Genomic DNA, 16,116 nt, shown 5'->3' with positions numbered 1-16,116 from the left:
TATGTTCATCCTGAAAAACTGCCAAAATATCAGCAACAACTGATGATATCACAGGGTAAAAACTCATTGACACAGGAAACCAAGCACTGTTGGAATATCTTTCTTCTTGGTCACTCAATTTACACTTATCAGGTAAACCAAAAGACCTGTTTGTTATACAAATACATGTATGTGTATATATGACTGGAATTAACATCTTGCAATAGAAAATGCCTGTATTCAGAGTCCACCAATGCTTTGGGATTCTGAGCTATTTTCTGGTATGGTAAACAGACTTAGCATCTCCATCTCCAGTGGATGCAAGCTGCCTCCAGTGATAATCAAGGAATGCAATGGTCCTCCCAAGTCCACAGTAGACATTTGCTGCAAAGTGCCTGCTGCAATTTTCTGGTCCTCAGCTCCAACCCTGGCTAAGCCAACACAGAGTGTCTCCTCGGTGACTGCTATTCAAAGAAAAACAAAGATGCCACCATTCAATTCAGTAAATGCATTATCCTGAATCCACTCAAACTAACACTAATACCAAAAATACATTTAAAGAAGTCCCAAATAAGTTGCAAATATATTAAATCTCCTTTAGTCACTCATTATAGACATACTATCTGCTGATTTATCTAAGGCTTTTCTAAATTATTTGCACTACCTAACATTTAAAGTAAAGTAGTGCTTCCTAACTACCATTTCAGAATTCCAAAGACTTACTTTAGTTTAAAATTTTAGGACTTGATGAATAATTACCTGTATCCATACTCTATCACATAGCATTTGTCTTTAACTAGGTTCTTAGTGGACAGTCTTTATTACATGCTTATACTATAAATAAAATGTTTGAGATATCTTCACATTGACCAAGATATACTGGAAAAACCAGAAGATTATGAGATAAATACATAGATTTGAGTCTGTGCTTGACCACTCAGCTATATGACAAACTTTCAGTTTCTTCTTTTTTATGGGAAAACTATCCTTCATAAATGGTGGTTTAAGGACTAAAACAATAGATATGAAAGTACTTAGTAAACTACACAGCCCTGAAGAAATAATAGACACTGTGACATTACTTATGCTTTTAAGTTCGAAATAACATACATTAGTGAACTTCATTATTCATTCCAGTGTGTCTGCTCTTTAGCAGACCCTCTTGTGATTTTCTTTAGTTGGAAAAGCTGTCGTGATTGAAAAATGACCAAAATGGGACAAATGATTTCTCCAAGGACAAGCAGGAATGTAAGGAACTCTGTACAAAGGTATGGGTATAGAGCACCCCTGCAGGTTATTTATTTCATGATTTTAACAAGGCCTACTGAGGCCAATGGTTATTAAAGAATCTCTTTGTGTATCTTTTCTATCAAGAATATGTGTTCAAAGCCAGCCAGCACCTTGTAACAGAATATAATGACAGATTTATTTAAGAACCTCTCAATAAAAATCTATCGACAATGAACATTTTATTATAAAGCACATCTACTGTGTCTAGATATTAAGAATGCAAGGGTAAATTCTCTTGTCTTTATCCTGAAAAAACAACTATACCTGGTCTCAGTGTTGAAAATGAGAAAAAGAATAAGCATACTTTCACAGGATAGAGCTCACTATAGACTTGGGCTAAAATGGAGGTTCTGTATTTCACCAAAATATTTATACTAAGCTATTTACATAAAATCTGATTTATAGTTAATTTGTAAAAAAAAAAAAAATCCTTACTTTCTAGAATGATATTAATATTACTAGAAAGAAATCCATTACTTTTCTTTCAGTAGAACTTTCAGCCTATGAGATTGAGGGAAAGATGAAACCAATGATAAGGAAAAAATGAATGCAAACACACCGACTCTCACTTTAGTGGTGTTGGTAATGCATGTGTGTGTTTCAGATGTTACATACTCATCTCAATGCAGCATGAGGGGAATATGAGAGCCCTTTTAAGATTCCTGAGTACCTGGTTCTTCTCCTCGTATTCGCTGATTCTGAACAATCTCCAGAAGTTGCTGGGCTGCTTGGTTGACACTCATATACCGAGGAGGTTCATAGATCTTTCTTCCCCTGTAAGTGTAAAAGTAGATGCCACTATTCTTAGCCATGAAATTACATAATACATTTTTAATGTAATTATTCCCCCAGGTATACTCAATTACCACATTCTATGTTCTGTTTGAAGCTGCCACTTGTTACTCACTTTAAGTATATCATTTACCTTTAGTTTCTTAAGCTTTCTTCATTGTTCTATTTCAAATGCTCTCTCATCTCACTGAAATGTTGGCAGAAATAAGTCCAACAACTTAAAGATAAATGTTTATGTCAAAGTTACTCTTATTCAAAGTGGTACTTTAGGCAAAAATAATTCAAAATAAGTAGGAGTTTGTTCTATAATCAGATTTTATAGGGTTCATATTTATTACCATGTTTAAACCACAAATTCCTCTTTTTATATCTTCCTCTAAGAAAAGTAAACTACAGCAATAAATATCTCAAAGTCTTAGAGGCTAAGATATGTTTACTTCCATGTGCCTCAAAAGCCTATCAAATGTGCTCAATGGTCAAAATATTGCTTTTGCAGTTTACAAAAAAATTCATATAAATTATTTTGTTGACTCTCAAAACAATTCTGTAACTCAGGCCTAAGAGAAATATAATGCAAGCCACCAATATAGTTTAAAATTTTCAATAGTATCCACAATAACAAAAGTAAAAAAAAGAGACAAAATTAATTTTAATAATGTATTTATTTAGCCTAATATATCCAGAATGTTATATTTCAACATTTATTCCTATACAAATTATTATACATCATTTTTGTACTAAGTCTTTGAAATCTGAAATGTATTCTATATTTTAGCACATCTTAATTCAAATGTTAAATTTTCACTGGAAATACTTGATCTGTATTCAGATCATAAAATTTCATAAAATTCATGGTTGTAAAAGTAGATTTACATATTGAATTGTTCTAAATATACTTAAATGCTATCTAGTTACTTAGTTGAGTATTAGTTTTAAATTAATTAAAACTAAATTATAAATTCCATTCCTCAGTTACATTAGTCATATGTATTTAAAGCTCTCATTAGTTATATGTGGGTAGCAGCTACTGTATGGGACACTGCATCTGTAAGTAAAAAGGGGTTATTTCCCCCAATATACAATTGAAGACAATACGGCTCAGAAATGGAAGTACCTTTCCCAAGAGCACATAACCAGAGTCTGACTCATGACTCAAACCCATGTCTTCTGATTCTCAATTAACTCATTCCACATATATTTACTGAGTGCCTATTAGGTGCCAACCACTGTTCTCAATACTGAACCCATGAAATTTACTGCTATTTCCATTCTATCATACTGCTTAACATTTCATAAGATTGCAAGTGTTAAATTTTGCACTGTTACTGAAAACTGATTTTCAACAATCTTTAGAACTTATGTCATTTAAGTAGAACTTATAGTCCATGGAATTAAAATAGAATTACACATTCTCAGAATATGAACTTACTTGATTAGATTTTCCAAAGACTGCTCCTTTACTTTGATGTCTATAGGAAGCAAAAAAATAGTTCTCTTTTAATTAAGTACTTTACCCAAAATCCTACATGTAAACTTCAGCTGAAACACCTAAATTTTTGGTAAATATTATTCTCAAGTCTCTAAACTGCTAATTTGAGAGTTTGTGACAATCTTCCCTCACACTTGTATCTGGCCACATTTTTAAGGAAATATAAAGAAGAATGGAAGCTTGTGGTTGTATAAAGATCATTAGTTAGAAAACAAACATGAGGTTGGCCCTGAGACCATCCTGAACAGACTGAATTTCCTCTTGGAAAAGAAGACAGGAAAGAGTTGGATAAATATTGGCATATACACTATCTGACAGCTAATCAAAATCTTTGTGTTCATTTCTATTAGCTGGTAACTGCACAGACCCAACTGGAAAGTTCTTGTTAACATGTTCCTATTCTTGCCTATTTTTCAGGCACTAGAATATAAGCTTAAATGCATGTAATGTAAATAAAAGAAAATTCTTACAACATATTGAAGAGACTTTCACTTTTGTGTGAATGGTAAGACATGCCAGTAACTTATGAAACATTTTAATAGCAAATATTCATACTTTAATGGGGATTTCCCAAGCATGGACCAGTAGCCACAACAGCCAAAACACATATAGCCCTTGCTCTCATAAAGCTTGATGATGCAAGCATCACAAAGATTTGATTCTTTATGCTTTGTAATCACTGATGCTCAGCTAAACAATCTGGTAGAAGGTAAAAAGGCAGAATCACTCTACATCCTCACAGGAACTCAGTACACAACAGCAAGAGCAACAGCTGCTTCCTGTTCTACATGCTAAAAACAAATGGTTCGGCCAAAGTTTGTTTCTGCAAAAGTAAATACAGTGTTAACTGAGTGGTCTTTTTGATAGACTCTGACAACTTTCTCAAATGATTATAAATTTTCTCAAGTGATTACAAAAGTTTTTCTTACAAAGGATACTAAGTATTTGCTTGGAAAATGCTCTAGAGATAATCCCTTACATATATTTCTAAATGTTCTTAGAACCAGCAATGAATATATTTTTCAGGTTTGAAATTCATTATTTAGGCATTTTCACTGTATGGCACATATAGGAAATATGTATACCTGTTATTGAAATATGGCCTGCAATATAATTAATGTTATAAACATCAACTTAGATCTCCTTTACCTAATAGTTGTAATCATTTTTAAAAAGTAAACATTAATACATTCACCTTGAGCTTCTGAAATGTTATTTGTGACAGTTAAGTTTTTAATATTTTACACTTCTTCACTTTTTAAATGATATGTTCTATAGAATTTTATTTTAAAAATGAAGAGAGCTGGGGACAATTTTTATGGGCAAATGCTTCTTCACTAATGTAAGTCTGTATTAGTGAATAAATTCAAGCCAGACTCATCTTACCTTGTACCTACACAGGCCATATTTATTCCTTTCTACTTTCTAGAATGTAAGCTTCTCCTATTCATTTTAGTACCAGCACCTAGCATAATGTAAAGTACTTGGCAGATACACCATAAATTCTACTGAATAAATTTGTTCATGTGGCTCTACTATGACAGCTCAACTTAAACTATCTACCTCTTAAGTAGAGTAAAAGTCCCAACTCCTTCAGAAAGCCTTCACAGACTTCCTCCCAAAGGCTCTTTGTCCTTTGAGATAGCCATACAATTAATGCTATATTTTGTTACTCTCCACTTACATCATATATATTATTCTTGCCTTTCCAAGTAAATTTTAAATTCTCTATGACATATTATATGGTAAGACATTAATATGTCTTACCATGACATATTCTCACTAATCCTTACAGGGTATGGCCCATAAGAGCAGGCATTCAATAAATACATACTAATTAAAAATAATGAGAACTCCAGGTGATTAAATCATGAGTTCTATGGTTTGCGAAGTCAGAATCATGATATCTTATACTTCACACCTTGTTCCTGTTTTTGTTAATGGAGCAAGGAAGATATATTGTTTAACCTTGTTTGTCTTTTCCCAGGAAAGCCAAGAAAAGAGGCAGCAGCTCTTAGAGAAAGTTCAAGAGCCAAAGTTCTGGCTTGTCCTTCCTGCCTCTACATACAATAGAACTTAACTGTTCTCTCAACTTTCAGGTACACAGCACATTAGTTCCAACTAGATTTCAAAATCCTGAGAGCAGGACCCAGGTCTAATACTTCCTTGGTATTCCAGAAGAACCTAACTCCACAGTGGGCATAAATACTTAATAAATACTGTGAGCTGAATTTCTAACTGCCCTTTCAAAGCTTCCAAAAGATAATTCCAATTTTTCCCCCTTTCCTCCATTTTTTTTCGTGATACATGAAGATGTTATCACAGGTAGCTTACCTATTAAGACTACTTTTATCCCCATTCTGTTTTAAAAACTTCTCAGTTCTGTTGTTTAAACACACACACACACACACACTTCATATCTGAGCTCCAATGAATCCCTATTTTTCATCCCTCAGTTGCATATATTTCTACCTCTGCCAAGCTTTTTTAAATGCCTGTACCTCTTGCATCATTCTCCTTTGACTTTCTACATAGTGCTGGCCTTAATTGGCTCTAAGTATAAGATAACATGATGGATACCTTTAATGGCATATTCCACGTGAATTAAGAAGAACCACAAAATAAGTTCTGCCAATAAGAAGTACTAAAGAGGGAGACTAGTATCTTTCCACATGGAAAATCCAAACACAAAACTATAAAGCTAATTAGCTAATAATGAATTACTAAATTACACTGATAATTAACTAAAATAAGAAAGCATTATCATACCAGTAAATTGTGGGATTCAGGCATAAGCCAAAAAAAATACCAGAGAAGCATGCATGGCCTGAACTAGATCTAGAATTAATTAGGTGTCACTCTTACTGGAGTAAAAAAGGAATGTAATCTAGCTGGAACTGAATGAACTAGCAAGAATTAAAGATTTTCTGTGCCAATGGGTAATAAGATCAAGTCTGAAACTAAAAGAAAAAGTCAACCAATTATCTTCTATTACATATCTGTTGGACAGCTACACTGTCTTACACTTCTAGACATTAGAAAGAGAGGAATCAGTAAGACAAAGTCCCTGCTCTTATGAAGAAGAAAACCAACGAGTTAATAAAACAATTCAGATGAATGATAAGACAAGAAGTTACACAAGGTAATGGGAAAGAAAATCACTGGGGAATACAGGGTGTACATTAAATTAGGCAGAATTTTACTTTAGATCAGGAGTTAGTAAACGTTTCTGTAAAGAACGAGGAAGTAAATATTTTAGGTTCTGAACGCCACAAGGTCTCTGCCAAAACTACTTATTGCTGCCATTGTAGCATGAAATAGACATAGATTATACATAAATGAAGTAGCGTTGCTGTGTTCCAATTAAACTTTATGAAACAGGTGGTAGCCTAGATCTGATCCAGCAGAGGTAGTTTGCTAACCTTTGCTCTACATAATTTCCAAATTCTACCCTATAAGAAATGCTAACCATTAGTAAAACTTTTCTACAGTCTTCTCTTTTAAAAGAGATATATTGATTGGGGTTCTGATAATGTACAAATTATATATTACTGAATAATAGAGAACTTTGTATATGAGACAACCTAAACGACTTTTTATTTTTATTTTTTTTTTACTTTACAATATCATACTGGTTTTGCCATACATTGACATGAATCTGCCACGATTGTACATGTGTTCCCCATCCTGAACCCCCCTCCCACCTCCCTCCTCATCCCATCTCTCTGGGTCATCCCAGTGCACCAGGCCCGAGCACCCTGTATCATGCATCGAACCTGGATTGGCAATTCATTTCACATATGATAATATACATGTTTCAATGCCATTCTCCCAAATCATCCCACCCTCGCCCTCTCCCACAGAGTCCAAAAGACTATTCTACACATCTGTGTCTCTTTTGTTGTTTCGCATACAGGGTTATCATTACCATCTTTCTAAATTCCATATATATGCATTAGTATACTGTATTGGTGTTTTTCATTCTGGCTTACTTCACTCTGTATAATAGTCTCCAGTTTCATCCACCTCATTAGAACTGATTCAAATGTATTCTTTTTTTTTTTTTTTTAAATTTTAAAATCTTTAATTCTTACATGTGTTCCCAAACATGAACCCCCCTCCCACCTCCCTCCCCATAACATCTCTGTGGGTCATCCCCATGCACCAGCCCCAAGCATGCTGTATCCTGCATCAGACATAGACTAGCGATTCAATTCTTACATGATAGTATACATGATAGAATGCCATTCTCCCAAATTATCCCACCCTCACCCTCTCCCTCTGAGTCCAAAAGTCCGTTATACACAGCTGTGTCTTTTTTCCTGTCTTGCATACAGGGTCGTCATTGCCATCTTTCTAAATTCCAGATATATGTGTTAGTATACTGTATTGGTGTTTTTCTTTCTGGCTTACTTCACTCTGTATAATCGGCTCCAGTTTCATCCATCTCATCAGAACTGATTCAAATGAATTCTTTTTAACGGCTGAGTAATACTCCATTGTGTATATGTACCACAGCTTTCTTATCCATTCATCTGCTGATGGACATCTAGGTTGTTTCCATGTCCTGGCTATTATAAACAGTGCTGCGATGAACATTGGGGTACATGTGTCTCTTTCAATTCTGGTTTCCTCGGTGTGTATGCCCAGCAGTGGGATTGCTGGGTCATAAGGGAGTTCCATTTGCAATTTTTTAAGGAATCTCCACACTGTTCTCCATAGTGGCTGTACTAGTTTGCATTCCCACCAACAGTGTAGGAGGGTTCCCTTTTCTCCACACCCTCTCCAGCATTTATTGCTTGCAGATTTTTGGATCGCAGACATTCTGACTGGTGTGAAGTGGTACCTCATTGTGGTTTTGATTTGCATTTCTCTGATAATGAGTGAAGTTGAGCATCTTTTCATGTGTTTGTTAGCCATCCGTATGTCTTCTTTGGAGAAATGTCTATTTAGTTCTTTGGCCCATTTTTTGATTGGGTCGTTTATTTTTCTGGAATTGAGCTGCATAAGTTGCTTGTATATTTTTGAGATTAGTTGTTTGTCAGTTGCTTCATTTGCTATTATTTTCTCCCATTCAGAAGGCTGTCTTTTCACCTTGCTTATATTTTCCTTTGTTGTGCAGAAGCTTTTAATTTTAATTAGATCCCATTTGTTTATTTTTGCTTTTATTTCCAGAATTCTGGGAGGTGGATCATAGAGGATCCTGCTGTGATTTATGTCTGAGAGTGTTTTGCCTATGTTCTCCTCTAGGAGTTTTATAGTTTCTGGTCTTACATTTAGATCTTTAATCCATTTTGCGTTTTTTTTGTGTGCGGTGTTAGAAAGTGATCTAGTTTCATTCTTTTACAAGTGGTTGACCAGTTTTCCCAGCACCACTTGTTAAAGAGATTGTCTTTACTCCATTGTATATTCTTGCCTCCTTTGTCAAAGATAAGGTGTCCATATGTGTGTGGATTTATCTCTGGGCTTTCTATTTTGTTCCATTGATCTATATGTCTGTCTTTGTGCCAGTACCATACTGTTTTGATGACTGTGGCTTTGTAGTAGAGCCTGAAGTCAGGCAAGTTGATTCCTCCAGTTCCATTCTTCTTTCTCAAGATTGCTTTGGCAATTCGAGGTTTTTTGTATTTCCATACAAATCTTGAAATTATTTGTTCTAGTTCTGTGAAAAATATGGCTGGTAGCTTGATAGGGATTGCATTGAATTTGTAAATTGCTTTGGGTAGTATACTCATTTTCACTATATTGATTCTTCCAATCCATGAACATGGTATATTTCTCCATCTATTAGTGTCCTCTTTGATTTCTTTCATCAGTGTTTTATAGTTTTCTATATATAGGTCTTTAGTTTCTTTGGGTAGATATATTCCTAAGTATTTTATTCTTTTCGTTGCAATGGTGAATGGAATTGTTTCCTTAATTTCTTTTTCTACTTTCTCATTATTAGTGTATAGGAATGCAAGGGATTTCTGTGTGTTGATTTTATATCCTGCAAATTTACTATATTCATTGATGAGCTCTAGTAATTTTCTGGTGGAGTCTTTAGGGTTTTCCATGTAGAGGATCATGTCATCTGCAAACAGTGAGAGTTTTACTTCTTTTCCAATTTGGATTCCTTTTATTTCTTTTTCTGCTCTGACTGCTGTGGCCAAAACTTCCAGAACTATGTTGAATAGTAGCAGTGAAAGTGGACACCCTTGTCTTGTTCCTGACTTTAGGGGAAATGCTTTCAATTTTTCACCATTGAGGATAATGTTTGCTGTGGGTTTGTCATATATAGCTTTTATTATGTTGAGGTATGTTCCTTCTATTCCTGCTTTCTGGAGAGTTTTTATCATAAACAGATGTTGAATTTTGTCAAAGGCCTTCTCTGCATCTATTGAGATAATCATATGGTTTTTATTTTTCAACTTGTTAATGTGGTGAATTACATTGATTGATTTGCGGATATTGAAGAATCCTTGCATCCCTGGGATAAAGCCCACTTGGTCATGGTGTATGATCTTTTTAATGTGTTGTTGGATTCTGATTGCTAGAATTTTGTTGAGGATTTTTGCATCTATGTTCATCAGTGATATTGGCCTGTAGTTTTCTTTTTTTGTGACATCTTTGTCAGGTTTTGGTATTAGGGTGATGGTGGCCTCATAGAATGAGTTTGGAAGTTTACCTTCCTCCGCAATTTTCTGGAAGAGTTTGAGTAGGATAGGTGTTAGCTCTTCTCGAAATTTTTGGTAGAATTCAGCTGTGAAGCCGTCTGGACCTGGGCTTTTGTTTGCTGGAAGATTTCTGATTACAGTTTCAATTTCCGTGCTTGTGATGGGTCTGTTAAGATTTTCTATTTCTTCCTGGTTCAGTTTTGGAAAATTGTACTTTTCTAAGAATTTGTCCATTTCTTCCACGTTGTCCATTTTATTGGCATACAACTGCTGATAGTAGTCTCTTATGATCCTTTGTATTTCTGTGTTGTCTGTTGTGATCTCTCCATTTTCGTTTCTAATTTTATTGATTTGATTTTTCTCTCTTTGCTTCTTGATGAGTCTGGCTAGTGGTCTGTCAATTTTATTTATCCTTTCAAAGAACCAGCTTTTGGCCTTGTTGATTTTTGCTATGGTCTCTTTTGTTTCTTTAGCATTTATTTCTGCCCTAATTTTTAAGATTTCTTGCCTTCTACTGACTCTGGGGTTCTCCAATTCTTCCTTTTCTAGTTGCTTTAGTTGTAGAGTTAGGTTATTTATTTGACTTTTTTCTTGTTTCTTGAGGTATGCCTGTATTGCTATGAACTTTCCTCTTAGCACTGCTTTTATAGTGTCCCACAGGTTTTGGGTTGTTGTGTTTTCATTTTCATTAGTTTCGATGCATATTTTGATTTCTTCTATGATTTGTTGGTTATTCAGAAGTGTGTTGTTCAACCTCCATATGTTGGAATTTTTAGTAGTTTTTCTCCTGTAATTGAGATCTAATCTTAATGCATTATGGTCAGAAAAGATGCTTGGAATGATTTCGATTTTTTTGAATTTATCAAGTTTAGATTTATGGCCCAGGATGTGATCTATCCTGGAGAAGGTTCCATGAGCACTTGAAAAAAAGGTGAAATTCATTGTTTTGGGGTGAAATGTCCTATAGATATCAATTAGGTCTAATTGATCTAATGTATCATTTAAAGTTTGCGTTTCTTTGTTAATTTTCTGTTTAGTTGATCTGTCCATAGGTGTGAGTGGGGTATTAAAGTCTCCCACTATTATTGTGTTATTGTTGATTTCCCCTTTCATACTTGTTAGCATTTGTCTTACATATTGCGGTGCTCCTATATTGGGTGCATATATATTTATAATTGTTATATCTTCTTCTTGGATTGATCCTTTGATCATTATGTAGTGGCCTTCTTTGTCTCTTTTCACAGCCTTTGTTTTAAAGTCTATTTTATCAGATATGAGTATTGCCACTCCTGCTTTCTTTTGGTCTCTATTAGCGTGGTATATCTTTTTCCAGCCCTTCACTTTCAGTCTGTATGTGTCCCTTGTTTTGAGGTGGGTCTCTTGTAAGCAGCATATAGAGGGGTCTTGTTTTTGTATCCATTCGGCCAGTCTTTGCCTTTTGGTTGGGGCGTTCAACCCATTTACGTTTAAGGTAATTATTGATAAGTATGATCCAGTTACCATTTACTTTATTGTTTTGGGTTTGGGTTTATACACCCCTTTCGTGTTTCCTGTCTAGAGAATATCCTTTAGAATTTGTTGGAGAGCTGGTTTGGTGGTGCTGAATTCTCTCAGCTTTTGCTTGTCTGTAAAGCTTTTGATTTCTCCTTCGTATTTGAATGAGATCCTTGCTGGGTACAGTAATCTGGGCTGTACGTTATTGCCTTTCATCACTTTAAGTATGTCTTGCCATTCCCTCCTGGCCTGAAGAGTTTCTATTGAAAGATCAGCTGTTATCCTTATGGGAATCCCCTTGTGTGTTATTTGTTGTTTTTCCCTTGCTGCTTTTAATATTTGTTCTTTGTGTTTGATCTTTGTTAATTTAATTAATATGTGTCTTGGGGTGTTTCGCCTTGGGTTTATCCTATTTGGAACTCTCTGTGTTTCTTGGACTTGGGTGATTATTTCCTTCCCCATTTTAGGGAAGTTTTCAACTATTATCTCCTCAAGGATTTTCTCATGATCTTTCTTTCTATCTTCTTCTTCTGGGACTCCTATAATTCGAATGTTGGAGCGTTTCATATTGTCCTGGAGGTCTCTGAGATTGTCCTCGCTTCTTTTAATTCGTTTTTCTTGTTTCCTCTCTGATTCATTTATTTCTACCATTCTATCTTCTATTTCACTAATCCTATCTTCTGCCTCCATTATTCTACTATTTGTTGCCTCCAGAGTGTTTCTGATCTCATTTATTGCGTTATTCATTATATTTTGACTCTTTTTAATTTCTTCTAGGTCCTTGTTAAACCTTTCTTGCATCTTCTCAATCCTTGTCTCTAGGCTATTTATCTGTGATTCCATTTTGATTTCAAGATTTTGGATCATTTTCACTATCAATATTCGGAATTCCTTCTCAGGTAGATTCCCTACTTCTTCCTCTTTTGTTTGGTTTGGTGGGCAACTCTCCTGTTCCTTTACCTGCTGAGTATTCCTCTGTCTCTTCATCTTGGTTATATTGCTGCGTTTGGGGTGGCCTTTTTATATTCTGGTAATTTGTGGAGTTCTCTTTATTATGGAGCTTCCTCACTGTGGGTGGGGTTCTATCAGTGGCTTGTCAAGGTTTCCTGGTTAGGGAGGCTTGTGTTGGAGTTCTGGTGGGTGGATCTGGGTTTCTTCTCTCTGGAGTGCAGTGGAGTGACCAGTAATGGGTTATGAGACATCAAAGGTTTTGGAATAATTTTGAGCTGCCTGTATATTGAAGCTCAGGGGAGTGTTCCTGTGTTGCTGGAGAATTTGAGTGGTATGTCTTGTTTTGGAACTTGTTGGCCCTTGGGTGGAGCTTGGTTTCAGTGTAGGTATGGAGGCATTTGATGAGCTCCTATTGCTTAATGTTCCCTGGATTCTATAGTTCTCTAATGTTTTCAGGCTTTGGATTTAAGCCTCCTGCTTCTGGTCTTCAGTTTTATTTTTACAGTAGCCTCTAGACTTCTCCATCTATACAGCACCGATGATAAAACATCTAGGTTAAAGATGAAAAGTTTCTCCACATTGAGGGACACTCAGAGAGGTTCACTGAGTTACAAGGAGAAGAGAAGATGGAGGGGGTAGTTAGAGGTAACTGGAATGAGATGCAGTGAGATCAAAAGAGGAGAGAGCAAGCTAGCCAGTAGTCACTTCCTTATGTGCGCTCTATAGTCTGGACCGCTCAGAGGTATTTACGGAGTTATACGGGGAAGAGGAGAGGGAGGAAGTAGACAGAGGTGACCAGGAGGATAAGAGAGAGGAATGAGAAGGAGAGAGACAAATCCTGCCAGTAACCAGTTCCTTAGGTGTTCTCCACCGTCTGGAACACACAGAGATTCACAGAGTTGGATAGAGAAGAGATGGGAGAGAAAAGAGACAGAGGCCACCTGGTGGAGAAAAAGGAGAGTCCAAAGGAGAAGGGAGTGGTCAAGCCAGTAATCTCGCTCTCAGGTAAACTTGGGTAGTGAAGATTGGGTTTTTAAATGTACAGAATTGACAACAAAAACCTAAGAGCAAAGATTAAAAATCTGTTTTTGAAGACAACGGTCTGCTTTTCTGGTTGCCTGATGTCCTCTGCCAGCCTACAGAAGTTGTTTTGTGGAGTTTGCTCAGTGTTGAAATGTTCTTTTGAGGAATTTGTGAGGGAGAAAGTGGTCTTCCCGTCCTATTCCTCCGCCATCTTTATGCTCCTCCTCCCCAAATGTATTCTTTTTAATGGCTGAGTAATACTCCATTGTGTATATGTACCACAGCTTTCTTCTCCATTCATCTGCTGATGGACATCTAGGTTGCTTCCATGTCCTGGCTATTAAAAACAGTGCTACAATGGACATTGGGGTACCTGTGTCTCTTTCAATTTTGGTTTCCTCAGTGTGTATGCCCAGCAGTGGGATTGTTGGGTCATATGACAGTTCTATTTCCAGTTTTTAAAGGAATCTCCACACTGTTCTCCATAGTGGCTCTACTAGTTTGCATTCCCACCAACAGTGTAAGAGGTTCCCTTTCCTCCACACCCTCTCCAGAATGTATTGCTTGTAGACTTTTGGATAGCAGCCATTCTGACTGGTGTGAAATGGTACCTCATTGTGGTCTTGATTTGCATTTCTCTGATAATGAATGATGTTGAGCATCTTTTCATGTGTTTGTTAGTCATCTGTATGTCTTCTTTGGAGAAATGTCTGTTTAGTTTTTGGTCCATCTTTTGATTGGGTCATTTATTTTCCTGGAATTGAGCTGCAGGAGTTGCTTGCATATTTTTGAGGTTAATTCTTTGTCAGTTGCTTCATTTGTAATTATTTTCTCCCATTCTGAAGGCTGTCTTTCCACCTTGCTTATAGTTTCCTTTGTTGTGCACAGCTTTTAATTTTAATTAGGTCCTATTTGTTTATTTTTGCTTTTATTTCCAATATTCTGGGAGGTGGGTCATAGAGGATCCTGTTGTGATTTATGTTGGAGAGTGTTTTGCCTATGTTCTCCTCTAGGAGTTTTATAGTTTCTGGTCTTACGTTTAGATCTTTAATCCATTTTGAGTTTATTTTTGTGTATGGTGTTAGAAAGTGTTCTAGTTTCATTCTTTTACAAGTGGTTGTCCGGTTTTCCCAGCACCACTTGTTAGAGGTTGTCTTTTCTCCATTGTATATTCTTATATACAAGATAAGGTGTCCATAGGTGCGTGGATTTATCTCTGGGCTTTCTATTTCGTTCCACTGATCTATATTTCTGTCTTTGTGCCAGTACCATACTGTCTTGATGACTGTGGCTTTGTAGTAGAGCCTGAAGTCAGGCAGGTTGATTCCTCCAGTTCCATTCTTCTTTCTCAAGATTGCTTTGGATATTTGAGGTTTTTTGTATTTCCATACAAATTGTGAAATTATTTGTTTTAGCTCTGTGAAAAATACCATTGGTAGCATGATAGGGATTGCACTGAATCTACAGATTGCTTTGGGTAGTATACTCATTTTCACTACATTGATTCTTTTGATCCACGAACACGGTATATTTCTCCATCTATTAGTGTCCTCTTTGATTTCTTTCATCAGTGTTTTATAGTTTTCTATATATAGATTTTTGTTTCTTTACGTAGATATATTCCTAAGTATTTTATTCTTTTTATTGCAATGGTGAATGGAATTGTTTCTTTAATTTCTCTTTCTATTTTCTCATTATTAGTGAATAGGAATGCAAGGGATTTCTGTGTGTTGATTTTATATCCTGCAACTTTACTATATTCATTGATTAGCTCTAGTAATTTTCTGGTGGAGTCTTTAGGGTTTTCTATGTAGAGGATCATGTCATCTGCAGTGAGAGTTTTACTTCTTCTTTTCCAATCTGGATTCTTTTTATTTCTTTTTCTTCTTTGATTGCTGTGGCTAAAACTTCCAAAACTATGTTGAATAGCAGTGGTGAGAGTGGGCACCCTTGTCCTGTTCCTGACTTTAGGGGAAATGCTTTCAATTTTTCACCATTGAGGATAATGTGTGCTGAGGGTTTGTCATATATAGCTTTTATTATGTTGAGGTATGTTCCTTCTCTTCCTGCTTTCTGGAGGGTTTTCATCATAAATGGATGTTGAATTTTGTCAAAGGCTTTCTCTGCATCTATTGAGATAATCATATGGTTTTTATTTTTCAATTTGTTAATGTGGTATATTACATTGATTGATTTGTGGATACTGAAGAATCCTTGCATCCCTGGGATAAAGCCCACTTGGTATGTATGATCCTTTTAATATGTTGTTGGAGTCTGTTTGCTAGAATTTTGTTAAGGATTTTTGCATCTATGTTCATCAGTAATATTGGCCTGTAGTTTTCTTTTTTGTGGCATCTTTGTCAGGTTTTGGTATTAGGGTGATGGTGGCCTCATAGAATAAGTTTGGAAGTTTACCTTCCTCTGCAATTTTCTCGAAGAATT

General features: G+C 35.8%; 1 protein-coding gene across 1 annotated transcript in view; it reads right to left on the bottom strand.

Moving 5' to 3' along the window:
* DPH5 (diphthamide biosynthesis 5) overlaps positions 1-16,116 on the bottom strand; it is a 45,890-nt gene continuing 29,774 nt past the window's right edge. Inside the window, exons 6-8 of the mRNA XM_052637757.1 lie at positions 3,491-3,530; positions 1,940-2,043; positions 1-443 (exon numbers count right to left, since the gene is read on the bottom strand). Coding sequence (XP_052493717.1) covers positions 220-443; positions 1,940-2,043; positions 3,491-3,530 — 368 coding nt within the window. The 3' untranslated portion in view covers positions 1-219. The remainder of the gene's footprint in view (positions 444-1,939; positions 2,044-3,490; positions 3,531-16,116) is intronic.

Source organism: Budorcas taxicolor, chromosome 3, assembly GCF_023091745.1.
Source record: "Budorcas taxicolor isolate Tak-1 chromosome 3, Takin1.1, whole genome shotgun sequence".
Classification (NCBI taxonomy): Eukaryota; Metazoa; Chordata; class Mammalia; order Artiodactyla; family Bovidae; genus Budorcas; species Budorcas taxicolor.
Note: the sequence above shows the minus strand (reverse complement) of the source record. Positions and strands in the feature narration are given on the sequence as shown.